The 25,673-nt window shown below is 55.8% G+C and overlaps 1 protein-coding gene across 8 annotated transcripts in view; it reads right to left on the bottom strand.

The window, feature by feature from the left end:
- GSE1 (Gse1 coiled-coil protein) overlaps window positions 1-25,673 on the bottom strand; it is a 503,637-nt gene that overhangs the window by 98,151 nt on the left and 379,813 nt on the right. For 2 of the 8 annotated variants that reach the window (XM_019012463.4, XM_055366706.2), the window contains exon 1: window positions 22,232-25,583. The exons of 4 other annotated variants lie outside the window; for them this stretch is intronic. In XM_019012463.4, coding sequence (XP_018868008.1) covers window positions 22,232-22,268 — 37 coding nt within the window. In that variant the 5' untranslated portion in view covers window positions 22,269-25,583. Of the gene's footprint in view, window positions 1-22,231; window positions 25,584-25,673 lie in introns of those variants that run through there. 2 more of the 8 variants (XM_063700377.1, XM_063700378.1) reach the window with 2 other exon arrangements.

The raw sequence follows: 25,673 nt of genomic DNA, 5'->3' as shown, positions 1-25,673 counted from the left end.
ACTTGTGCCTCTGTCGTCTGGGGAGCCCAGGCACTTGGAGCCTGGCGTTCGGGACAGGCTGCCACCGTTATCCATGGCATTCAGGTGAAAACACTGATGAAGGGGTTATTTATCCCTCCGGCCATAAAACCTGGGGGAAGCCGCACAGCAAGCAGCTGTCCCGGTGCCGCCCTCCCAGGTGTCAGCGCACAATATCTGGGGTGGCTCAGGGGGTCCTTGGGAGAGGCCCTGCCAATCTCCTCCAGCCTGCTGGGTGCCAGCCAGAGTGGAGAGCTGGGAGGGGCCAGAACTCAACGGAAGAACTGCAGGCCTTTCAGCAGCCTCCTCGCAGGAGAACAAAGGCTGCAGCCTCCCAACACCAGGTGGCTGACAGCAAAGAAAGAGGCTCAGAGAGGGGAAGCAACTTGCCTAGAGCCACACAGCGCACAGCAGCAAGCCGGGCTCTGCAAAGGCACGGCCATCGGGCATCAGCACCTGTGCTGCTGACTGGCTTGGAAGGCTCAGCTCAACTGAGAAATGCAAAATGCTGGAGCCCCTGGAGGACTGGGATGGAAAAGGGGAAACCTGGAACCCAAGCCTTTATCTGCCCTGCTGGGGTGGGGGACCCGGGCTTCTTCCTAAAACTCCTGGGCAAGGGTAGAAAGAAACATCAGTTCCTGAGTCAAGGGTAGAGCCAGGCCACCCCTTCCTAGGATGGGTGATCAGGACCTGCCGGGTGACCCTCGACCTCTGTGCCACACTCACACCCTGGGCAGGTGACTGTGCCTCTCTGGGGCTCAGCCCCTCCTCTGTGAAAGGGGGATAATCGCAGCGCTGCCTCCTGGGCTAGTGCGAAGGAGAAATGAGCCCATGCAGGTACTGCATAGAGTCGGCGCTCAATAAGCTTCAGCTCTGGCTAGCCCAGGATGGAGGACTCTTTGGATGTCCTCCAGCTGCTGGGTGGGGTGGTGGGGTCCTTGTCACAGCAGACCTGCCCTGGCTGGCCCTGAAGCACTTCCTCCACCACCCTTGCAGGGACAGCAGAGAAAAACCCAAGTGCCCCGAATGCACACCCCACTTCCCTGAGAGGACCGCGTCCTCCCTCCTCGAGGTGATCACCACTGGGCAGGCTGGGCACCTCCACTTTCTGGGACCCCAACTTCAAGGGCATCAGCCACCACCTACCATGAAGAGAACCGCAGAGGAGAAGACCTGCATCTGCCCCTGGCCGGGTGCCCAGGGACAGTCAGCTCACCTCCAGGACCCCAGCGTCCTGACTGTGATGCCCCTGGCCGGGTGCCCGGGGACGGTCAGCTCACCTCCAGGACCCCAGCGTCCTGACTGTGATGCCCCTGGCCGGGTGCCCAGGGACGGTCAGCTCACCTCCAGGACCCCAGCGTCCTGACTGTGATACCCCTGGCCGGGTGCCCAGGGACGGTCAGCTCACCTCCAGGACCCCAGCGTCCTGACTGTGATGCCCCTGGCCGGGTGCCCGGGGACGGTCAGCTCACCTCCAGGACCTCAGCGTCCTGACTGTGATAATCAAGACAGGGTCACCTAAAGCCCCCATGCAGGGCCTGCATTCAGGGAAGGGCCTGCCTGCTCTTGTAAGCCAGGCAGTGTTGCAAAACTGGGGTGGGAGAAGCTGTGAGAGCCCAGTGATGACCCAGGGTCCCCGTGTCTAATCCACAGGCTTTGCAGTGGCAAAGCAAGACAGAAGCACCATGATCCCCAAGGACACACCAGGGCATCAGTTCCCAAGCAAGCCTGGAACCCAGATTTGCAACCCCAGGACACAACTGCTTTTAGTCCCTCCTGGACATTTGGGAAAGAAAAGCGTTTCTAAAACTCTACATCAAGAATAGGTGACCCTTCAAAAAATGCCCCGTAATACCCATAACATACCCCTGCTCTTGGCAGGGCTTAGTTAGGAAGAAAGGGTCTGGGGACAACTTCTCCCGGGAGAGCAGACAGTCAATTGGGGACTTGCTAGAGGAAGACATGCTGCCCAGATGTCAGGTGATCCAAGCTCCAGCATCTACCCCAGGCCTCTAGCAGAGACCAATAAGGACGTCTAGGCTCCAAAAGTGTGGAAGGGGCAGCGTTTGGCTTCCCTTCGCTTTTCAAAAGCAAGCCCACCTCTATGCTCATTTCAAAGTCCTTCGTTAAGAGATAAACTATTTCCTCGTAGAGTCTGGAAAACCCATTTATTTTCAAATTCCAGTTACATCGGAGACCATGTCCCTTTAAATGTGCCTTTCCCTCTGGAATCCAAGAGACTCCGAAGCATTTGGTAATATTGTGTATTAAGGACGCACCATAAAAATAAATTGCATTGTAAAAGCTGGCCTCTTAACAGACAACCTTAGCTCCAGGGTTAAATGTCTAATTCCATACTATTACCCAGAGAGAGATCAGATAAATCAAAGGGCACCGGTATTCCTGGCCTTGCTCCTGTGGGCCTCTGACCTGGCACAGAATGTGTTAAGCAGGGCCCAGGATAAGAAAGCTCTTCCAGGTAATACTCCCCCATCACTGCTGTAATACCAGGAGCACCTTCAAAACCAAATGCTCCCAAAGACAGCTGTCAGACACATTAAAAAACAGGAAGGGAAAAAAAAAAAAAAAAAAAAAAAAAACGAGGCAGCATACCAAATGCCAAAATATAATGAAAATTCAACAGCTAAAACAAATATAACCATAAAAAGACTGGAATCCTAGAAAAGCGATCTCTACAATTAAGCAGTTTTCTGCTATATAGTGATAATCACCTAATTATACTATTAATGACAGTTCAACCTGCTTTGAAATAAAAGGACATTCTTCCATAACAGGATGCCAGCTGTTAGTTACAGATGTCAAACATCTTTAAAGCATTATTATTAAGGGGGAGGAAAAAAACCCTATAAAATGAACACATCCATATCCCCCCCACCGCCCGTCATGAAAAAGAAATCGCAATTAGCCGTGTGCTTTTGCAGTGCCCAAGTGAAAAAATAAAAATAAAATGTGAAAGCCCAAGGAGGAGATCAGAAAAGAGGGAAGACGAGAGGGGAGACGAGAGGGAAGCCGGTCCCCACAGGGCACACAGCACCAGAGCGAAGCAAGGAGGGGTCTGTGTGTATTTTAACGGCATCCTTAATTCCTTCCAATGAAATAATCTCCGGAACCAGGATGTTTATGCCGGATAGCAGATCTCCTGGATTCCGCCAGAACTCCCCGGGTAAACACAAATCCTGGAGTGCCTCGTTTGAAAGCTGCTCGCCACAGCCAAAGCTGGGAGCACCGCAGGTTGCAGAGGTGGCTGCGACCTGCCTGTCCCGGCCCTGTGGACATATGCTCAGCCTCATTCCCTGCCAGTATTTCTTCAAACTGTGCGTGCCTTTGACATTCTGTAGCGCCAAGGTGTGATAAATATCCAACTTTGTCTTCTGACAATAGGCAGCCACATTTAATTAACTGGAGCGTAAAAAGCCGGGGGGCGGGGGAGAGGGGGAGTGGGGAGCCGCTCCCCAGCGAGGGGATTAACCTTTGAAGCAAGCCGCTGGCAGGGCAAGGGGGCTGCCCGGCCTTGTTGGGAGGGTGCGAAGACAAGCTGGCTCAATCTAAAGAGGGGACGCTCAGGGTTAAATCCCCTGCCTGCCTGGAGCGCAGATCCCAATATAACCAGGGCAGGCTCCAGCAGGGAGCCCCCAAGGGTCCGTGACCGATGCCTGCTGCCTCCCACCCTGGCTGTAGCTGGGTGAGGAGGAGACCCAGGGGACCTGAAGCACAGGAGGAGACCAGCGAAATCTCAGCAGAGCCACCAGCGGACAGGACACAGTGCTTTCCGAAGGAAAAAAAACATCTGGCACATTCCACACCAGCGCCTTCTTGGGCTCTTGGCATCACAGCCCAGGTGTCCTCTGGAGGCCGGGCGGAGAGGCCCAGAAAGGAATGACCTGGCTTTAGGTGTGTTCTATGAGGTCACTCCCTGTAGCTTTCTGACCCCGGGGCCTCATCAGAGGCGGAAGGGACAACTTCGCAGAGTTCGGCTACTGCTGACGCGCAGGGAGTAAGCCTCAGGTTTTGATGGGATAGCAGACAGGTGGATTGCAGAGCCCCTGAAAGACCCAGCCGGGTGTCAAGAAGAGCCCTCCTAGTTTGGTCTCTAACTGGCTGTGTGACCCCAGGCAAGTCACTTGTCCTCTCTGGGAAGCAGCTGAATAATGAACACTGGGATTTTCCCAGGCTGGCTTCTCACTGCAGAGCAGAGGAAAAGCATTCTGGGGGCCTGCTATGGAGGGTCATTTATCCAGTTTACAACTTCCACGGCCGGCCCTCAATGGCTTCCTTTCTCTCCCACAAGAGCGCTGGGCCAAGCCAGCTCTGCACCAGTTGGACGCCTTCCAAGAAAAACTCAGGCTCCGGGGGCTGCTTGTCAGGACCAGACGGGAGGCCTGGCGCCCCCGCCCGCCATGTGTGGGGAGCGGGCCTCTCCCAAGCCAGTCCCCGCGGGGGCTGAGCTGATGGGATGTCCTGCTTCTTCTCTGGCCAAAGAGACGGCGCCACGTCTGCCCGAGTTCTCCTGAAATTCCCACACAAGGAGGGTGGCAGCTGTCACCTGCCCTTCCCAGCTTTGGTCTCTTTTTCTATGGAATTCAGCTTTGGAAAACATTTTCTTGAGTTCCCAGGAAGTTCCCCAGAAACACAGGGAGGACACTCACTCACAATAACTCCAATCTGAGGCAACTGGTGGCCGGAGGAGGAGAAATGCTTCCCGGGCCCAGACTGGCACAAGCCAGTGCGCCTACCGGCTCCCCCTCCGGACGCGCCCACTGTGATGGCTGGGTGTTGCTATTAATAGCAGCAATGAAAGACATCATTCAGCTCCTTCGAGTTTCCAAATAAAATACGCTACTTGATACAGAAAACCAGCAGGACCCCAGGACACAGCTCCACTTCACAGCTGGGAAAACTGAGGCTCAGGAAGAGAGTCTGGCAGTTCCTCAAAAGGTTAAACAGACTTACCAGAAGGTGCAGCAGTTCCACTACAGATACATGCCCAAGAGAAATGAAAACATACAGACACACAAAAACATGCACGCCAGTGTTCACAACAGCATTATTCGTAATAACCAAAAAGTAGAAACAAGCTGAACGTCATCAACAGATGCATGGAGAAACAGCACGTGGTCTATCCAGGCCAGCACAGACGACTTGGCTATGAAAAGGAATGAAGTACTAGCCCAGCACAGTGCAGCGCACCTGTAGTCACCGCTACTCAGAAAGTGAACATGGCTTGAGTCCAGGACTTCGAGGCCAGCCTGGACAACATAGCAAGACTTCATCTCTTAAAAAAAGAAAGGGATGGGCCGGGCGCAGCGGCTCAAGCCTGTAATCCCAGGACTTTGTGAGGCCGAGGCGGGCGGGTCAAGAGTTTAAGACCAGCCTGGCAAATATGGCAAAACCCTACTAAAAATACAGAAATTAGCTAGGTGTGGTGGCGTGCGCCTCTAATCCCAGCTACTCAGGAGGCTGAGACAGGAGAATCTCTTGAACCCAGGAGGCGGAGGTTGCAGCAAGCAGAGATAGCGCCACTGCACTCCGGTCTGGACAACAGAGGGCTGCCGGCCCTCTGCATGTGTGATTCCTCTCTTGCAATGCCCTGACTTGATCATCTGCAGGTTCTCCAAAGTGTGCCTTCCTTTAGGTAACAGACAAGGCCCCACACCTCTTCCAGAAAGCCCACAACGACCCCTTGGCCCCCCTTTCCCGGATGAGGTCCCGGAGCAGCAGGGGCCCCTAGGGTTGGGGGAGCCCTCGGAAACCGAGGGAGGAGAACTGGGTTCCGGAGCAGCCCCTGCTGGGTTCTAAGCAGCCCATCCCAGGCACATCATTTAACGTGCTCTGGAAAAGAACGCAAGGCACATTGTGCTCACACACGGCCTGGTGTGTGTGTGTATGTCGTGTTGTGTGTTGTGTGCACGTGTACGTGTGTGCGGTGTGTGTGTGGTGTGTGTGGTATGTGGTTGTGTGCATGTGGTGTGTGTGATGTGTGTGTGGTGTGTGTGGTATGTGCTGTGTGTTGTATGTGCTGTGTGTGTGGCGTGTTGTGTGTGTGGTGTGTTTGTGTGTGGGGGTATGTGGTGTGTGTGGTGTGTGATTGTGTGTTGTGTGTGGTGTGTTGTGTGTGTGGTATGTGGTGTGTGTTGTGTGTGGGGGTATGTGGTGTGTTGGTGTGTGTGTGGTTGTGTGTGGTGTGGTGTGTTTTGTATGTGTGGTATGTGGTGTGTGCGTGCTGTGTGTGTTGTGTGTGTAGTATGTGGTGTGTGTGTGGTATGCAGTGTGTGTGTGGTGTGTTGTGTGTGTGGTATGTGGTGTGTGTGTGGTATGTGGTATGTGTGTGTTGTGTGTTGTGTGTGTGGTATGTGGTGTGTGGGGTGTGTGGTTGTGTGTGTGTATGTGGTATGTGTGGTGTGTGTGTGGTGTGGGGGGTGTGTGTGTGGTATGTTGTGTGTGGTATGTGTTGTGTGTGTGTGCGTTGTGTGTGGTATGTGGGGGGGTGTGTGTGTGGTTGTGTGTGTGTGGTGTGTGGGGTGTGGGGGGGTGTGGTTGTGTGTGTGGTGTGTGGTATGTGTTGTACGTGTGTGTGTGTGTGCTATGTGTTGTACGTATGCATCACTAGACACTAGTACTGATGTCCTCCAGGGTCCACCTGGTCCCCACATCCAATGCCACTTGACAATGGAAACCACTCCTTCCTTCATGAAACTGCCACTTGGTGGTTTCTGCCCCCACGCCCAACTCACTTCCCCATTTCATGGACAGCCACCATCTCTCAGATTCCAAACATGTCCCTTGCTGCCAGCTCCTCCCTGGGCCTGGCCACTGACAGGGACCCTCTGCAGCCTGAGCTCCGCCATGGCCTCTGCCCCCACGCCTCTGCCTCCCTTGCTGGGGCCTCTTGCAGTCTCTGACCTGTTTCTCCCCCTCAGTCCTTCCTGTGTTTAATGTCAAAAGGTCAGTCAGTCAGGTCCCTGCTCCAGGTCCCTGTGGCCCCAAACACGGCAAAGACCTCCCCACTGGGCTCTCAAGAGCCTCCCCGAAAAGACCCGGTGACGCTCCCAGGCCCGTGCCAGTATCGCTCCGAGGAATGCAGGCCCAGCCTTCCAGCTTCTGGGCTGAGGACTGGCACGGTCCAGTGGAACTTTCTGGAACAATGGAAATGCTCTCTATCTGCACTGTCCGACTGAGCAGCCTCCATCCGCACGTGGCTGTTGGGGGCTCAAGATGGAGCTGCTGTGATTGGGGCACTGAAGTTTTCATTTTCTTTAATTGTGATCAGTTCAGTTTTCAGGTCTGATAGCCACGGATCTATGCTAGTGGCCACCACATTAGGCGGTGCAGGTCCAGTGCCCTGGCTATCCAATGTGAGGCCTCTAGGCCAGCAGCACTGATGCCGCCCGGGCCTTGGAAGGGTGCACGTGACTCCGGGGCTCAAGGGAGGGAAGTTCTCCTGTGCCTTGTTAGAAAGGCAGAGCCTAGGGCCCCTCCCAGACCCGCTGAATCCGAACCTCCCCTTTAGCAAGATCCGGGTCACTGGAGTACACAGTACAGTTTGTGGCATGCTGAGATAAAAACCACTCTCCTCTTCACACCTCCCCCACCTTCCCTTTTCAAAAGTAACCAACGCTTCAGAATCTGCTTCAAGCACCACCTCCTGCAGGAAGTCCTCCCAGATCACTCCAGCCAAAAGGAAACTTTCCATCCTCCAAGCGCCTGGAGTTATCTGTATCCTTCCAACCCCCAGAAACTTGGAGTCAGTGGCTTGCGGCTGAGCTCCTCCCTCCTCCGGTGTCCGGCAGGGTCTTCAAGAGAATCCTGCGACAGACTTTCCACCCTCCCCCTCAGCCCCTCCAGGGCCTGGCACCAACAGGTGCTCAGGAACTGCCCTGGCAGTTGCACTTGCAAGAAGCCAACGTCTCTTTCCAAACCAGGGCAAGGAGAACAAAGTTGCTTGCGGGCTATTTGCGTTCCTATTCCTCCCACGCGGCTCACCCCACCGGTCTGACCCGCTGGCCACCTCTCTCCGAGAGCCCTAGCACCTGGGAGGTGACAGGGCCCTGAGTCAAAGGCATCAAAATCAGATGAAAAGCCAGGCAGGTGGAGTTATGGGTTTCAATAGCCAAATAAAACCGCACATGCTTTTCATGACTCTCTCTGCAGGCTGGGATCAAGTGCCACGACTTTGTCACACAGCAGGTGTCAGTTCTCGAAGTGCCTGCCAGCAGGCCACTTGCGGGAACCCCCAAAGCCCCAGAGAATCCCTGGCAGAGGCGGTTCAAGGGCCAGGTCTTTCCTCTCCCCATTGCACTCCCTCTCCTAAGCACAGACTTGACAGCCTCTCACGTGCTGGGAGGCTCTGAGGACCTCCTCCAGTGCCAAGGTCCTAGAAGATGGACATTGACCAAGTGCCAGGCCCATCCAGAACTCCCCCCGCCTTGGAAGGGGCCCTCAGAACCAACCTGTGTGCCTAGGACTCTGGCAGGCAACCTCTCATTCCATCTGGCCACTCAGCTAGCCCGAGGGCTGCTTCTCCGAAAAGCTCACTGCAAAAAGTGGCCAGTTCAGCCTGGGAACTCAGGGCCGCAATTGTATCTTGGCTCTAACCCCGGAAGCCACCAGAAACCTCACTTTTCTCTGTCCTCCTCCGACAGAGGCGGGGATTGAAACCCCCACCTCCACCCCCTAGGGCTCAGGCAGGAAGTGGCCTCATCTCCACACAGAGGTGGGCGGTCTCCAGGGCTTGTATTACAAATGGGTCTGTCCAGGCGGTGGGCAGGTGCAAAGCCCCCCGGAGAGACTGGCAAAGCCCACACAGGCCTGATGCAGTGCAGAGGCTTTCCCCAACGCATGCCACGGCCACAGTGTAGTAAACTCTTCGGTTCCTGAGAAGCAGGGAAAACACACGTAACACGAGACGGCAGTCATCCGCATATACCCGTGTGTGCTGGCACTGAGCTAGGGAGTCCCAGGAGTTCCTGCGCTGGAGCTTCTCTCCCAGCAGGAAATACAGTGATGATGACGATCACACAGACGATAATACCAAGAGCAAGTCCGCCCTTCCTGACAGCCTAGACACCACACTAAGCTCTTTAAATGTACAAAGCCTTTTAATTCTCACAGCAGCCTCAGGAAAATTATCCTCCACATTTACCACCCAAGTAAACTGAGGCCCAGAGAGTTTCAGTAACTTGCCCACGGTCTCATACACAAGGACTCAAGGCAGAGCAAGAATTCACATCCGACCACTTGGCCCCTGGGCCCAGGGGCTCAGCTACTAAATAAAGAGCTACAGTGGTAGGTCACGGTTGCTTACTATCTACCCAAGAGCACAGAGCAGGGAGCGGCCACTCCTAACAGGAGTGAGCACTGACTGTTTGCAGACACCTGGGCTCAGCTCTCTAGGCAGCAGGAACAGCCTGGCCAAAGGTGTGGAGGACAGGGAGAGAAGGGCAGGCTAGAGTGTTAGGCAGGGTTGGCCCTGTCGGGGAGAAAAGGATCCCAGCAGAACCATCTTGGAAAAAACGCAAACTTACTATTTCAAGAAGCCTTGAATTTGGGAGGAGGCTCCGTTGCATGCCACCCAGCAAGTGACCTCAATGACACTAACCATGATCATACTCCAGAACCAAAGATTATCTGTTAAAGGGACTCATTTCTAGGGGTCTCCATCCTTCCCAGGAGGCTCTAAGAGGGGAGCAGAGGCAGAGAAGTGGGAGCTTCCGGCTCCTTCTGCACAGACATCACCCTCATCCACAGCAGCTCCACAGTGGGAACAGACCGCTATGAACCCAGGGTGATCCAGGGGTCAAGAACCCTGATTTCTGCTCCCGTCTTGAGCTGGCCCCAGCCCAGCCCTGGTCGAGCTTCCACTTGGCTAATGAGCTGTGAGTTACCAGCCCCACCTCTGGACCAAGAAACTAAGGGAGTGAATGGGGAAGGGTTTCCCAAGAGCCTCCGCCCTGGGTAATAAGCCCGTATCTGGGTCACGAGGCTGGCTGCCTGCTCTAGCCACTGATCAACCAACCCTGTACTGAAGTCAACGATGAATCTTCATGAGCCTATTCAGTTCCACACTTTCATTTCTGGCCCAAATTAATAATTTACCATGGAGTTTCATAAAAATCAGACATAGCTCATTAGTAGCTCCCTAAAAGGCACTCCCATCTTCCCACTGATCCAGTGAGGGGCTCATCTTGCCTCTGTGACAAGAAACAACACCTTTATTTTCAGAGACAACCCTCACTATTATTTTCAGAGGGCTGGTGAACCTGAAATTGGGGGCTGCCATGACTGTGGAGGCCCACCCCGGAGGCCTACCAGCCTCCCCACCAGGGCACAAAGACCTCTGCCCTCAAAGCTCCATGTCACAGGTCTTCAGCAAACTTCAGAAGCAGACCCTGGAAGAAGATGGAACCTCTTTCCTTCCTCAAGGCAAGGCTACCACTCTCTGGAAACACAGACTTCATAGAGGATGTGGGTGGGTGGAGCATGTGTAGCTGATGACATTTTCCAGAGAGGAAACATCAATCGCATCTCCCAAACCCCATGCCCTTCTAGAAGGGTACCATTCCCCCATTAAGAGGTGGAGCCCAGGCCAGGCACAGTGGCTCATGTCTGTAATCTTAACACCACTGGGAGGCTGGGGCAGGAGGATCACTGGAGGCCAGGAATTCGAGATCAGCCTGGGCAACATAAGAAGACTGTCTCTACAAAAAAATTTAAAAATTAGCCAGGTGTGGTGGTGCATACCTGTGATCCCAGCTACTTGGGAGGCTGAGGCAGGAGGATCACTTGAGCCCAGGAGGTAGAGGCTGCAGTGAGCTGAGATCGCACCACTACACTCCAGCCCGAGCAACAGAGCGAGACCCTGTCTCAAACAAACAAAAAGAGTTCATGAAGCCTAACTCCCCTCCAGCTGAAAATGGGCAGGCTTGTCCCTCACTTGCAACCAACAGAATGTGGTGTGGTATAGCCTTCCTTCCGAGGCTAGGCCCTAAAAGGCCATGCAGCTTTCCGCTTGTGAGCTGGGACCACTGCCTTTGGAGCTCTGAGGCCGCCATGTTTTGAGGAAGCTCATGCCACACTGAGGGGCCACGAGGAGGCGTCCCAACGTGAGAGCCCCGGCTGCGGTCTGGCGAACAGCCAGCACCAACTGCCAGGCCTGAGTGAGAGGAGCCTTCAGACGACTCGGGACTCTGCACAGCAAATCACCTTGCCTCCCAGTCTTCCTAGCTGAGGCCCCAGGTGTAGCTGGGCAGAGACCGGTTCAACCCCACCACACCCTTTCTGAATTTCCAACGCACAGCAGCTGGGAGAATAAAACGATGTTTTATGACCACACACTTGCTCATGAAGTCTTCCTCCATGCCAGGAGCCCTGGTCCCCTGCAGACCCACCCACCAGCCGCCCCCTCCCCTCCCCCGCAACGGTTGGTCTGACCTGCCCACCGACAGGCCGGCACCCTGTGGTGAGTGCTGTCATAAAGATGGGTTGAAATCCGCCTGTGAGTGAAACTTTCCAGGAGAGAAATTGGGCGGAGGGGGGTGGGGGTGGGGGCGGGAGTAACACCTTGTCCCTGGGCCCTTAAGATCTAAGATAAAGGCCGTGACACTTCCGACAGTGACACAGGTTCTTGGAGCGGGTGAGAGGCCTACGTGACTGCCCCCCACTGCCCATGCAGTGGCCGGCCCTTCCGCTGCGGCCCCTCCACAGCAAGTTCAATTAAGACCCCGCCATTCTCTCCTCCTCCCTTCTTTTATGTTCCCTGCCGGCCCCCCTTTCTCTTGTCAGATAATCACGGGAAACCAGCAAACGGTTGACACAGTTACCAAGACGACAGAAGTTAGGACCAGCGAGGAGGTCTGAAAGCTAATCCTAAATGAATTACAGGACAAGAATGACGAGAGGTGGGGAGGGTTGGGGCCGGTTCAAAGGCCCCAGAGTCTGAGACAAGGTGCCGTCAGCCTCGGGGCACTGGCTGTGGGCCTGTCACTCACTAAGGGTGACACTGAAGTCTTCTGGGGTTGGGGAGGTGGAAGAAGAAATCTATTACAATGAAATTCTCCGCTGAGGCCGGGCTGGCCAATAGCGCCCTCCATCCAGTGACTCCTGGGGCCCAGGGTTCACCCAGTTCGGCTTTCCTTACATGGGACGCAGTGGAGAGAGGGCCAGGACGACCTCACCAGGCCGATTCCGTTTCTTCTTTACTTATTCAGAACTTGCCGCCTTGTGACCACGGCGCTGTGCATGGCCTGGGCTGGCGGACAGCCATTTCAGGAGTCTGGGCTTCTCAAAGGCCCTCCCTGCCCAGCCCACTGCCTCCACCAGGAGTGACTTGGCCAGGTCTCCCAGGTGGGGTCCTCCTCTTCCAGGTCATTCTCAAATCCAAGATATGGACGGCGTGCAGCTGGGAGCTATCAACCCAAATGGTAATTGCAGCTCAGGGTCCTACAGCGCTTGGTCCCTCCCTTCTGCCAGTTAACTCATCGGACACTGTCAGCAGCCCCAGGAGGCAGGCTCTGCTACTGGCCCCATTTAGCAGATGAGAAAACAGAGATCCAGAGAGGGTAAGGAACCTGCCCAGAGTCACACAGCCAGTAAGGCTGTGGCAGGATGGAACCCAGTGCTTAGGCAGTGCTGCAGCCTCAGAAAAGCCTGCTGCCCTGGAACCCACAGGGCCCACCAGAAGACTGGCAAGGACACCTGGGGAACCCTCGCCATGGGGACCCAGCTCCTCCTGGAGCATGGCCAAGACCCAGGGTCCCTCCTGCTTCTTCTCACACCTTCTCTCAGGCTTTGGCCTGGTTCGAGCACCGCTCACCCCACAGCCTGCTCTCAAATCTCCTGCTGGTGTCCAGGGTCAGGTGAAGGGGTCAGGCCTGTTCTCTCACTCCAGTGGGCACTGGCATCCCCAGGAGGGCTCATGAACATGCAGACTCCACAGGAAACAGCCTTGGCACTCCCTGCCCTGGCTCTCTCACCCTTCCCCTTCTCTCCAGAGCTTCCCTCGAGGGACCCTTCGCCATGGGCCCCTCGCCGGTGTGGGCACTGCACGAGGATGCAGCTCTGGGGGCTTCTCGGGGGCATCTCCCTGTGCCTGGCCTGCACTCCTTCTACACGTGTTAAAACAAGCACGGAGGGTTGGTTGGTGTTTTTTTTTTTTTTTTTTTTTTTTTTGAGACAGAGTCTCACTCACTCTGTCACCCAGGCTGGAGTGCAGTGGCACCATCTCGGCTCACTGCAACCTCCGCTCCCAGGTTCAAGTGATTCTCCTGCCTCAGCCTCTTGAGTAGCTGGGATTACAGGCACGCGCCACCATGCCCAGCTAATTTTTTTGTATTTTTATTAGAGATGGGGTTTCATCATGTTGGTCAGGCTGGTCTTGAACTCGTGACCTCGTGATCCACCTGCCTCGGGTTCCCAAAGTGCTGGGATAACAGGCGTGAGCCACCGTGCCCGTCCAAGTTGGTCGCTTTTAAGAACCCAGGTTCCCACTCACTGACAACAGAATCGAGTTCATGTGTCACCGGCTTGATGACATTCAAGACCCTCTTAAGACGTGGCTCTGACCCACTCCCTGGCTTCATTCCCACACTTCACCATCCCCTGGCCACACTCTCCCCACCCCTAAACTCTGGGCTCTGCTTCCTGCCAGAAGCTGTGAAGGGCCCCGTCCACCACACTCCCGCATGCCTGGCTGTCTGAGGACAAGGACTGGGCCTAATGCATCTATCTCTCTGGCCTGCAGAGCCTGGGAGGAGCAGGGAACAGATTTGACAGGCACAGCTACCCCTTCCGCACAGGCTCCCTCTGCCTGCACATTCTCTCCTACTGTTCCTTGGCTTCTGGAAAGGGCCCTGCTGCCGGACACCCTCTGGTCCCCATGGTGCCTCTGAAGGACTCACAGGCTTCAGAGCCCCACCCCTACAGGGTACTGCTGAGCAACGGGGCAGGAGTGGTGGCCTTCCCTGCCAAGTCCCCACTGGTGAGGAATGTGGGTTTCCCCAGAGTAGAAAGGACAGCTCAAATGTCACCTCCGCTCTGTGGCCTTCTTGGACACAGCCTTCACCCCCATCTCAAACCAAACTGTTTTCCTCTGCACGCCCGGAAAATTCTACACACACCTCTTAGCACCAGTACTTGTCACCCTGATTACTCAATCCATGCCCCCCACACACCACCACCAACACCACAACGTGGGCAGGGATGGCCCCATGCCCAGCTCCCGGCACACCTGACATGAACCTAATGTGCTAAGTCTTGTAAGAGCAGTTTCCCTATTTCTGTTCATCCCTCCTCACTGTGTTAGCCTCCTTCCTCCCAGCCTCACTCACCTTGGAGCTCCATACTTCCAAAGCCTGCTTTTAGTGCCACCTCCTCTAGGAAGCCTTCCTGGATTCCCTCTGCCAGGATGCTTCTAAGAGTTTCCAGAGCAATCCATCTTTGCTCAGCTCTCTGTTTGCTCCCTAAGTGACTTACAGATAAAACATAGATCTCCTCTGCTGCTCCTGCCCAGTGGACAGACGCAGCGCAGTGCCCAGCACCCACTGGCGCAAGCCCTGCCCAGCTCACAGGGGGCCTGACGGGAGGTGCTCAGGAAGGGGAGGCTTGGTCTGTGTCCTCAGAGGACAGGACTAGGTCACAGGCACATGTTCTGTGTGAAAAGCAACAACATCCTAGCTCGCCACAGTGGCACAGCCCGGTCCAACCCAGGGGCAGGAGCTGCACGTGCCCAGCCTGAGGTGACCACGAGACCCCCAAATCCAGAGAAGGGAGGGACAGCCCATCTGACCTCTGAGGTCCCTCCGAAGTCCAATGTTCCGTGACTTCCTGACCCCACAGGCCATTAAGCAAGCAGCCAAATGCCCACTGGGCGGCGGTCCAGGCCTGGTCAGAGGGCGCTTCCTGTCTCACTGCGGGAGGGAGCAGAGGATGGAGCTGCCCGGATCCTTCAGGGCCTGGGCTTCCGGCAGGGCTGAGTTCCAGAATGGGGTGGGATCACCCTCTGGAGATAAGACCTGGACCTGGCTTTACCCAAACCCCGCCAGTGCCCTACTCCCGCAATCCCCCAGCCCCAGCACCCACTCCCAGCTTCCAGCACAGCTGTAACTGGGGCTGAGGGTAACGACCAGCGCCAACCCCAGCTGCGGAGGGCCTGGCATGAGTGGGAAAAAGCCGGAAAAATACATTTTCCCCTAAAGACTTGTAAGAAAATTCTCACTGATTTTTTTTTCCTTTTACCCCAAGCTTTCACAGCACTAAATATGCCACACTTAGTAATTTTATGAGCAAACCAAACTATACATCACACGGTTTTATGTTCCTAAATTAACAAAAGGACTTTAAATCTATATGGAGCTCTTAAAAGAAAAAAAAAAAAAAAAGGAGGAGGAGAAGGAGGAGGAGGAGGATACCATGTGGATGTTGATTCCCTCACCCCCGAACTCCCTCTTCCCTTCCAATACACGGTGCCCCTATAGCTTCAAAATTTCTGCGGATCCTGCAGCTAGACCACCAAAAGGGGACAATCCCAGACAGGGACAAGGATCTGTTTGGCTGAGGAGGTCCCCTAAGAGGGGATCCCATCATCCTTCCTTAAAGGCCACGTTAAGGGCCACAACAGTCTAATGATTTTCCCACAAAGAGTATGACAGGACGCACCCTAGTTGATGGAGAGGCTGCCTCTACCACCCTAGGCTCCCCAGAAGTCTAAGGAAGAGAATTTGAAGTTAACAGGCCTGCGAGGTCTCCTGACCGCTGTGATCTCATCTACACAACGCCAGGGTAGACCAGGTGACTCCATCACACTTGACATTGGTGAGAGGGAACCCCCCTGGGACCGCTCCCCCCACGTGTGTCCATGTCCAGGAGGAAAATGGGCAAGCGACACGGAGCACCAGGCTCAAAGCAGGAGGCCAAGTCCAGACACGTCCTCCCCTTCCCGGCTCTGTCCAGGAGCTGTGTGGCTTGGGCCACCTGCCGCTCCCACCCTGCACTTTCCCCTGCATAGAAGGACACCCATTCTTGCCCCGGAATCCAGGTAACATAATGACCATTTGCTCCCAGAGTACAAAGAAACCTCTTCTGTCTCCAGAGTCAAGGAGATAAGAAGAGAGTTTCCAGCGGGACCATATCAGGTTCCCACCCATGGCGTAACAACAACACATTTAAGCAAGAAAAAAACCTTAATGAGAACCAAATTGGGCAGGGGGGGTGGGAACCAGACCAGGCCCCTCGGAAAAGGGCTGGGCTGCAGCTGGGACAAAAGGGCCCCTGGCTTTCCCAGCCGACAGATGGAACCGTGGCGGCCTCCCCATCTCTCAGGGGTATCGGAAGATTAATTAGTGACTGCCTGGAAAGTGCTAGATGGAAGCCGAAATGCGTGTCCCCGCTGAGTTTCTGAGCTGTAAATAAGCAGCTTTCTCAATCACAACTAAAATAGCCATGTTTTCCTTTTATCTGAGTCAGATCCCATTAGGCCTAACCTGCGCCCAGAGCGGGTCTTGGGTGGTTCTGGCGCCACAGCTATGGTTTGCTAACTTCCCATGACAAGCCTGAGGCTATGCAAGACCTTGGTCCCCGTGGGTGCCCCGTCCCCGCCTCGGCTCCGAGCACTCTGGGAGTTGGGTTCCAGCCTGATCTCACCTCCAGACACCACCCCCAACCCAGGTGGGCCTGAGCCCCTGCCTCACACCTTGACTTTCTGGAAGCAGTTTAGTTGGGTGGGAAATAGAACCCAGCGGCCCCCACAGGCCGAGCTTCACTCTGGCTACCCCAGCTCTCAGCAGGGGAAGCCTCAGCCTCCTGCAAGCCCCTCCCAGGATGATCAGAAAGGGGCCTAGGACAGGCCGGATGAGATATTTATGACTTGCTCTGGCCTCCGGGGGGCAGCTGGGGGCGGGGAAATGTTCCAGGGGGACCCCGAGTCCTAGAGCAACCACCAGCAGGCTTCATGGCTACGGGCCAAGCCCCAGCTCTCTCTGGGCCTCAGTTTCCTCCCTGGAGGGCCGAGGGCAGCCTTTCTAGCAGTGGACAGTGATCCTGAGGGAAGGCCAGGATCACCCAGAGTTCAGTGTGGGGCTGGGGTGGGGTCAGCTGATGGCTGAGGAGTCAGTCCTCCCTCCAGAAACGACAGGAACCAGATAAGGGGCTGGAAGGGCGCCGCTGCCAACGCCAGCGGCCAGCTCCCACTCAACACAGTCAACAAATATTTATGAAGCAGGGACTCTGGAGCCAGACTGCCCAGGATCGGCGCCCTGCTCCACCATTTAGCGCACATGTGACCTCAACCTCTGTGTACCTCAGTTTCCCTGGCTGTCAAGTGGGATAAGAGTAGCCTGACCTCCAGAGCTGTTCTGAGGAAGCACCGTGTCTGGCGTGGAATGGGAATAGTAGACGAAGCAGCCACTGCCTCTTCCTCATGAATAACTTTTTTTTTTTTTTTTTGAGACAAGGTCTCACTGTCACCCAGGCTGCAGTACAGTCGTGGAATCACAGCTCACTGCAGCCTCGACCTCTTGGGCCCAGGTGATCCTCTCACCTCAGCCTCCTGAGTAGCTGGGTCTACAGGCAGGCACCACCACAATCGACTAATTGTTTTTGCATTTTTTGTAGAGAGGGGTTCTTACCATGTTGCCCAGGCTGGTCTCGAGCTCCTGGGCTCAACTGATCCACCCACCTCGGCCTCCCAAAGTGCTGGGATTACAGGTGTTAAGATACCTCGCCCAGTCCCTGTTATTATTATTATTATTTTTAGGATCGTTATTATTGGCCTGGCACTGAGTCTGGTAAAAAGGAGACACCCAGTCTGCGCCAGCATGGGGCTAGCAGCCTGGTGGAGTTCAGGAAAGGGGGGATCTAGGCATACGTACATACAGAGGAAGGTTTGAGAAGGGACCCCCATTTGAATTTCCCAGTCGCCCCATTTGCAGGAAGGTGGAGGCCACAGCTTGTGCCCTCCCACCCACCAGCCCCATCTCCTTTCACACATGCCCCTGCACCTTGCTCTCCCCGCTGCCAGCATCCCCTCACGGCTACCATTTCCCCCTGGCCAGTGAAGAAGCACTAAGAGGCAAACGCTACAACCATGGCGGCAAGAAGCCTGGTCCAAAGACAAGAGTTCAGGTCCCCACTAAGAAGCTCTATGACTTGGCCAGCTGCGGTGGCTCACGCCTGTAATCCCAGCACTTTGGGAGGCCAAGGCAGGTCAAGAGATCGAGACCATCCTGGCTAACATGGTAAAACCCCGTCTCTACTAAAAACACAAAAAATTAGTTGGGCGTGGTGGCATGCTCCCGTAGTCCCAGCTACTTGGGAGGCTGAGGCAGGACAATCGCTTGAACCCGGGAGGCAGAGGTTGCAGTGAGCCAAAATCTCGCCATTGCACTCGAGCCTGGCAAGAGAGAGAGACTCCGTCTCACATGAAAAAAAAAAAAAAAAAAAAAAAAAGCTCTGTGACCTGCTGCAAATAATTCTACCTCAATAACAATAATGACCATGACAAAATAATAATTATTATTATTACAGTTATCACTTGACAAGCGCTAACTTCATCCCAGGCACCATCTTCAGTGGACCTGCTCATTCTGTTTCTTGCAACAGAGCATGGGCAAACTTTCTCTGTCCAGGACCAGATAGTAACTAAAGATTTTAGGCGTGGCCAGCCCAGATGGTCTCTGCTCACAACTCAGCTTGGCCATTATAATGTGAAAGCTGCCAGAGAAACAGGCGTGGCTGTGTGCCAATCAAACTTGACTTACAATGGGCCGGGCCATGGATTGCTGACCCTTGCCTTACACTGATCCTGAGGGAGATACAATTATGGATCCCATCTTACAAATGGGAAAACAGACTCAATTGAGAGTATCAGTCACCCGCCCAAGGACACAGCTCAGAAGAGGCAGAGCCTGACTTCAAACCTACTGCCCAGCCTCAGTCCTCTCACCTGTCAAACAGGAGCAGCGGGTGCCTGATGCCAGCCTGACTGTGAACTGCCCCCGGGGCAATGGCTGGACAGGCGGGTTCTGGGCCCTTGCTCCCTGCAGTATCTGGGATCTGGCATCAGGCATAGAAACCAAGTCCAAGAGGCTGCAGAGCACCATGGTGTCAGGCCTCTGTGGGGCAGGGTCAGCCTCTCATCCAGAACCACAGGCCCGAAGCAAGCCATGCTGGCTGCTGCAACTGGCCCCCCTTATTCCCAGTTCAGTGTGGCAGACAGAAGCCAGCTTCATGTCCCAGCTCCGCCACTCCCAAGCTGGGCAATTGCTGAGCCCCTGGGCCTCACTTTGCTCATCTGATAAGTGGGTAGATGGCAGCAGCTATCTCAGAGAGAGGAAGTGAGATCTACAGAGAGCCCACGAAGCATTTGTAACAGGGCCTGAGAGCACTCAAGAGGACCAGGCCAGGGCTGGGCACGTAAAGCCTGTAATCCCAGCCCAAGGTGGGAGCCCAAAGTGGGTGGATCACCTGAGGTCAGGAGTTCAAGACCAGCCGGGCCAACATGGAGAAACCCCATCTCTACTAAAAATACACAAATTAGCCTGGTATGGTGGTGGGTGTCTGTAATCCCAGCTACTCGGGAGGCTGAGGCAGGAGAACCTCTTGAACCTGGAAGGTGGAGGTTGCAGTGAGCCAAGATAACACCACTGCACTCCAGCCTGGGCGACACAGCAAGACTCCATCGCAAAAAATAAAGAGGACCAGGCCACTGCTGTTTCCATCACTCTCAATGCATTAACCCCAGCCCTGGGAAGCCACTCCCTGACCATAGTTCTTCCCGGTAAGCCCTCACCCTGAATATTACACTAAGACAATAAAGTGTAAAACCCCAGTGGGGACTTTAAATACAACAACCAAAAAAACTATAATGCGGGGAAAGCCTGCATCCACAGGCTGAGATTTACTTGTGCCCCGACCTCCCCTCCCCTCACTTCTGACCTCTCTTAATCTCCCTGGGGGTCAGGACAAAAGTCACCCCTCCTGCCTACCCACTGGGGGCTTTACTCCAGCCTGGGCTGATCTTCCTTAATGGCTTTGAATTTCCCAGCCTGACACTTCCTCCTCCTCTTTCTGAGTCTCCCTGTGTAAATAGAAAATCGGTCACCTGATGAATAAATATGCACCAGCAGCCTCCAGTGGCAGGTGAAGAGGGGTGTAGATTACAAACACCTGTGCTTTGAAGACGCCCTGTACTTAAGAAGATTCATTCTTGGCACAAGCTGGTCCTGAGCGCCTCCAAGGCAGGCACAGCTGCCAGGGAGGCACAAGCTCTCTGCTTTCCCCCAGCCACAGACCCGGGGGGAGACAGACGAGAAAAACCCAGATACAGCATGAGGATCTGTTACATTTTGGGCTAAAGGGCTCTGGTGAATGTCAGCGCGACTCAGACCCAGCCCTCATTTACCTGGAATCTTCCCATGGGAGAGATAGCTCTGAGTTCCCAAGGGCTCACTCCGCCCTCCCCTTACAACCTTTATTTTACTAAGTTGGGGATTCCCGGTTCTAATTTGGATTGGATCCGCTAAGGGAAGTGCGGAGGGAGGGAAAAGCCAAGCTTGCTGTTTGTTGTTGATTTGCATTTCAGGCAGAGGAGGAGAAAAAAAAAAGATCAAGAATGGAATGGAAACGCTGGAAAATATTCAATATTCTTCCTATCAAAACGGCATACACACCAAGGAAAAAACATAGACCTGGTCAGTTACTGGGAACTAAAACAGACACCACAAAACTCAAAAAGAGTAAAAGTACAGATTTCCTCCAGGAGGAGTCTCTCCTGCCTTTTTTTTTTTTTTTTTTTTTAAGTCAGTTGGACTCTGGTGACCCTCTGCCCTGCTCTATTAACTCAGTGAAAACGTTTGCCCAGGTTAGGGCAGCAAAGGCCAGATCCAAGGGAGCTGGGTCCTGTCCAGGCCCCTTCCTGCCCCACACGCTCCTCCTGGGGACTCCAGAGCGGTGTGGAAGCCTCAGCAAAAGTGACAGGATCTTCTGAACAGAGAAAAAAAAACCCGAAACCGAACACCGGGCCACGTGCACCCTTCCCCAGCAAAACAATTCAGAAATAAAGCTCCAGGGCAGCGTCTTCTGCAGAATTTTATAAAAGCCTCAACATGGGAAAACTAGGAACTTCCCCTCTCCTCCCTACACCCCCACATCACCCTCCCCACCCACACACACCCCACCTTCATTAGGTACCGTGTGTCAAAGCTCAAGGGAGATCAACTCGAAGGGAGGGAGGAAATAAAATCAGCTCATTCCTAGAACCAGCGGTCACACGCAGCACAGCCTTCCTGACCTGCGGTCACGTGGCCCCACCTGGGGCAGGCCTGTGCGTTTCTCCCCGACCCCAGGGGGCACAGGAGTGGGGGTGACGGCGCGCGGTGGGGAAGAACCCTGGGGTTCACCACCCAGGGCTCCCTCGCCTGAATTCCTGGATCACCAGCTTCCATTTAGCCTACACTTAATTTTTTTTAAGGTTTAGAAATCCAAATAAGGTGAATTCAGGAGGGGCTCCCCAAACCTCCAGCTGTCAACCCCCTCCCCTCCCCTCCAGGCTGAAAGCGCGACTTGCCCCGAAACAGAAAGTTACAGGGCAAGCGGCTGTCACCGCGCAGGAAGGTTAAGGAAACAGGAAGCCACGCCAAATACCCTCCTGAGCTTCCCCGGCCCCCTCCTCCGACATCGGCGGAACAAAACCTTCCAGGGAATCCCAGGCAGGAAAGGGGGCGGCGGGGGGGCCGGCGAGCCACGCTCGCGCCGAGACCGCGCAAGGGGTTTGGCTGGAGGGAGAGGGAAATAAACCCCAGGACTGGGGTGGGGGGGGGCATGCTACCCGATCGGGGCGGCCTGCAGGAAAGTAACTTCACACTCGGCGCTTAATTCACCTTGGAAGGTTTAAGTGCCTCGGCCGCTCGCTCCGCCGCCGCGGCGGAGCCGGCTCCCGGCAGACAAAAGGAGCGAGACGCGCAACCCCCGGCGGCGGCGCGGTGGGGGCGGCGGGCCAGGTGGGCGCTCCCCGCCGCACGTAGCCGCGCACACCGCGGGCTTGACCGCAGCGGGAGAATCCGAGGCCGCGCGCGTCTGCGGGGGGCACCGGCGGACCCAATGCCCCGAACCTGGCTCGGGGGTCTGGCGGAGGGGGGTCGGGTGAGGGAGGGTCCCGGGCGCGCCGGCGCCGCGCGGGACCCAGGGAGGCGCACGGCTCGCTTACCTGGTAAGTAATACAGAGGCGGCTTCAATCCAAACATGGTTCAAATTAGAATTCCATAGTGGCCAGAGAGGGATGAAGAAGGAAAATAATATTAAAACCCAGGAATGAACAAAAAGCACCGTTCAAGCCACGGCGCTCAAAAATGTCCAAAACAATAAAATAAAAGCAGAAGAGCGATCCCGAGAGCGACGAAAAAAAAAAAATCAGTCTTTCCCTCCCCCGCCCCGCAAGATGATCAAAAGGCTCTCTCTCCGACCAGCGCCCGGGCAATTTCGGCCACCTTGGCCCTGGCAGATCCACAATGAGGTAATTGACGACCAAGGACGGGCCGGAGCCTCCACGGCTGCCCGGGTGTCTTCGCCGCGTGTGTATTTTCTGCCTTTTGGACTTGAGATGCAAATAAAAAAAAGGAGGGGGGAGCGCGGCGGAGGGAAGCAGGCGGGGAAGAGGAGCGAGAGAAAAATAAAGGGGGGAGGTGAGGGTGATGAAATTGGGGGGTTAAGATCTTCAGGGATTACTCATTTGAAAGGAAAAGAGAGAAGGGGGAAAGAAAAAAAAACAGCCCCCAGGACGTGCGAGTAGCAATCTCTCCTCCATTCAGCCATTTGAATGTCAAGGGCGAGGGTCAAGAGACCTGTTTCCAACAGGGTTTCACGTTCAGAACCAGAAGGAAAAAGGAAGGGGGGGGGCGGCGGGAGGGGTATCTCTTGTTGCCAAGGAGAAATCGGCTTTGTTTTGTTTCCCCTTAGCTACTGGGTGAGGAGGGGCGGGGTGGCGGGGAGAGGAGGAGGGGGCGAGCGGGAGAGGGGAGAGGAGAAAATTAATACCCAAACAGCCAAGAAGTACCGAGGGGGAGATTTCTTCTCGTAAATAAAAGAGGCGGCGATTGCAAACAAGTCTCCGGCAGGAGAAAGCAGGCTGGGGAGCCGGCTCCCCTCCCCCTCTCGCCACCAACACCCCTCCCCCCCCTTTTTTGGTTATCTCCCTGGCCCGGCGTCCCACCACTGACTCAGAGAGAGGGGGTGGAAGGAGGAGGAGAAAGAACTCGCGGGGGCTCTGGCGCCTGGGCAGAAGGAGGCAGGAGGAGAGCGGGGAGGCGAGAGCGCACGGCGGTGGAGAGCCCCTCGATCAATTTTCATGCAAGAATCATTATCGGTAAATTGGAAAGCTGGCTGCCTGACAGCAAATTTGTCTCCCCTAATGAAAGCGAAAGGGTAGGGGCGCAGCGGCGGGCGGCTGAAGGCGGCGGCGGCGGCGGCTCCTTCCGTCTCTACGCGGCATCTTCCAACAGCTCCATGCTTCGCAGGGCGATAATAATAGTTTCACTTGCAAGCTTCCCCCCGCGCGGCCGCCGAGCCGGGCGGCAGATCCATGCGGACGGGGAGCGGGGCGCAGGAAGCCGGGCTCGCCTCTCCAAACCCGGGGAGGGTGCCGCTGCCGAAGGCAGGGTGCTCCCCTTCGCTCCGAAGTGGGGGCCGTTTGCAAACAGTGGGCGGCTGCGGGCGCCGCTGGTCCCCCCTCCGGCTGCCCAACTCCGCGCTCTGGCCGCCCGCCCGCCCGTCCGTCCTCCCTCCCTCCCCACCCACGACTGACAGCTGCGGGAGCCGGGAGTTCGCCCTCCTCCAGGACCCGGGAGGAGAATCCCCAAACCGTGACCCGGGGACTCGGGGCCGCCTTTTGTGGAACCCACGCGGGGCTGCGCAACGCACACGCCGGCCGGCCCTGGTGAGCTCCTCGGGCGAGCGGTTTCCCTCCTTTCTTTTCCTCTCACCCCTCACCCCGCACCCCACCCCTTAAAAATCCCTGTTGCAAGTGTAATCAAATGCTTGATAGCATCTCCCACACTCTCCCTGCACTGGTGCATTATCAGATCCGGGAAGGCATGCTTCCAGGCAAATAGACCTAATAAATGCTATTACTGGGATTCTGCAAGCCCCGGCTGCACCATAGTAACGAAAGCCTCGGCTAATTTGGTTTAAGAAAACGATCAACTGCACAGAGAGTGTGAGTGTGGAGCCTGTATCTCTCCTCCCCACGCCGCCTCCCTTTCACACCAGCTCAAGAAGGCCCCATGTGATAATTCCCCAAATCGAAGGGGAAAAAACCCTGCCGCCAAACCACATCCTGTGCGCTCATTGTCCAGCCCAGCGATTTTAAAGAGACAGGATCCATTTACCCACGTCCCCCCACCCTCTCCTTAAACGCACGCTGCAAAACTGCCTCTTGATGTGACAATTTATTTTCAAGCCCTTTTACCTCCTGAGGGGCCCCTCGGTGGCACAACCAGCCGGAATCACGACTTGGTGACACTAAGGGGTCACCTTTTGACCCCAGATACTACCATGGTTTGAGGAACAGACCTGAGCCCGCAGGTACACACGGCGGGGCACCGCGGTCACACCAGGCTTGGGTTCCTGCCAACGCTCTCCAACCACTGCGTAAATCAGGGGTCCCCAGCGGCAGCCCCGGGGTCCCTGCTAAATGCAGCGGCTTCAAATGACAGTTGAACTCCCGGAATACGATACCCTAGAGAAAAGCTCCGGAGGGCAAATTGGAGGAGGTGGGGGAGTGGGGGGAGCGGCGTGCCTTTTGACCTCTCCAAGCCACTTGCCAAACCCTCGCCTACCCCGCCAGAAAAATTCTTAAATGAGCTGGGCGGAGCGCTCGGAGCCAAGGGAGAGGTGGCGCTCTTCCCCGCCGCCGCCAGCGGCTCGGTGGCTGCGGCGTGCTGGCGGCCGCCTTCCTCTGGGGCTCGACCGCCGGGGTGCGAGGAGTGTCTTTGAGTCCCCAAGCTCGCTGCTGCGCCCCGCCTGGCGCCCCCTCCCTGCGGGCGGCCTAGCGCACGCGGGCGCAGGGGAGGGCGCCAGAGCTGCTGACCTGTAGGAAACCGGCCGCTCGGGGCCGCCCGCGCCCGCCGCCAGCCTCTGGCTGCTCCGCCCCGCGCTGACCCTGGAGGTCGCGCCAGGCCCTCGGCGCCGGCGGCCCTTTGTTTCCGGAGCTGCGTGGCGGCGCGCTCTCTGCGCCTCCCCTTGCACCCGGCGGCGGCGGTGGCGGCCTGGCAAGCGGGGCGGTGGGGTAGGGGTCCAGCACCTACCTGCCTTCCCTGCCCCCACCCCGCTCGCCCCGCCAGGCCTCCGCTCCAGCCCCCGCTTTCCCCTCCCACCCATTTATCACCCGCGAGCTGCACGATCTGCGCCCCTGGGGGGGGGGGGGCGGGGCGGGGAGCAGCCAGAGCGCGGGTTAGAGCGCCCGAGTGAGCTACCGCCCACCCGCTAACCCCTCACAAACTGGAAAAATCTCCCATCTTACTTAGGGGAAAAAAAAAAGAAAACTATTTTTAAAAGACCCTAAACTATCAGTTTCTGTTGTCATTCTTTTATTGGTTTTTAATTCTCCGGGATTACACGAACAACAGTAGTAATTAATACTAAACCTTCCTCTA

Source organism: Gorilla gorilla, chromosome 18 (genome assembly GCF_029281585.2).
Source record: "Gorilla gorilla gorilla isolate KB3781 chromosome 18, NHGRI_mGorGor1-v2.1_pri, whole genome shotgun sequence".
Taxonomy (NCBI): Eukaryota; Metazoa; Chordata; class Mammalia; order Primates; family Hominidae; genus Gorilla; species Gorilla gorilla.
The sequence above is the reverse complement of the archived record's forward strand: the minus strand, read 5'-3'. Positions and strand labels throughout refer to the sequence as shown.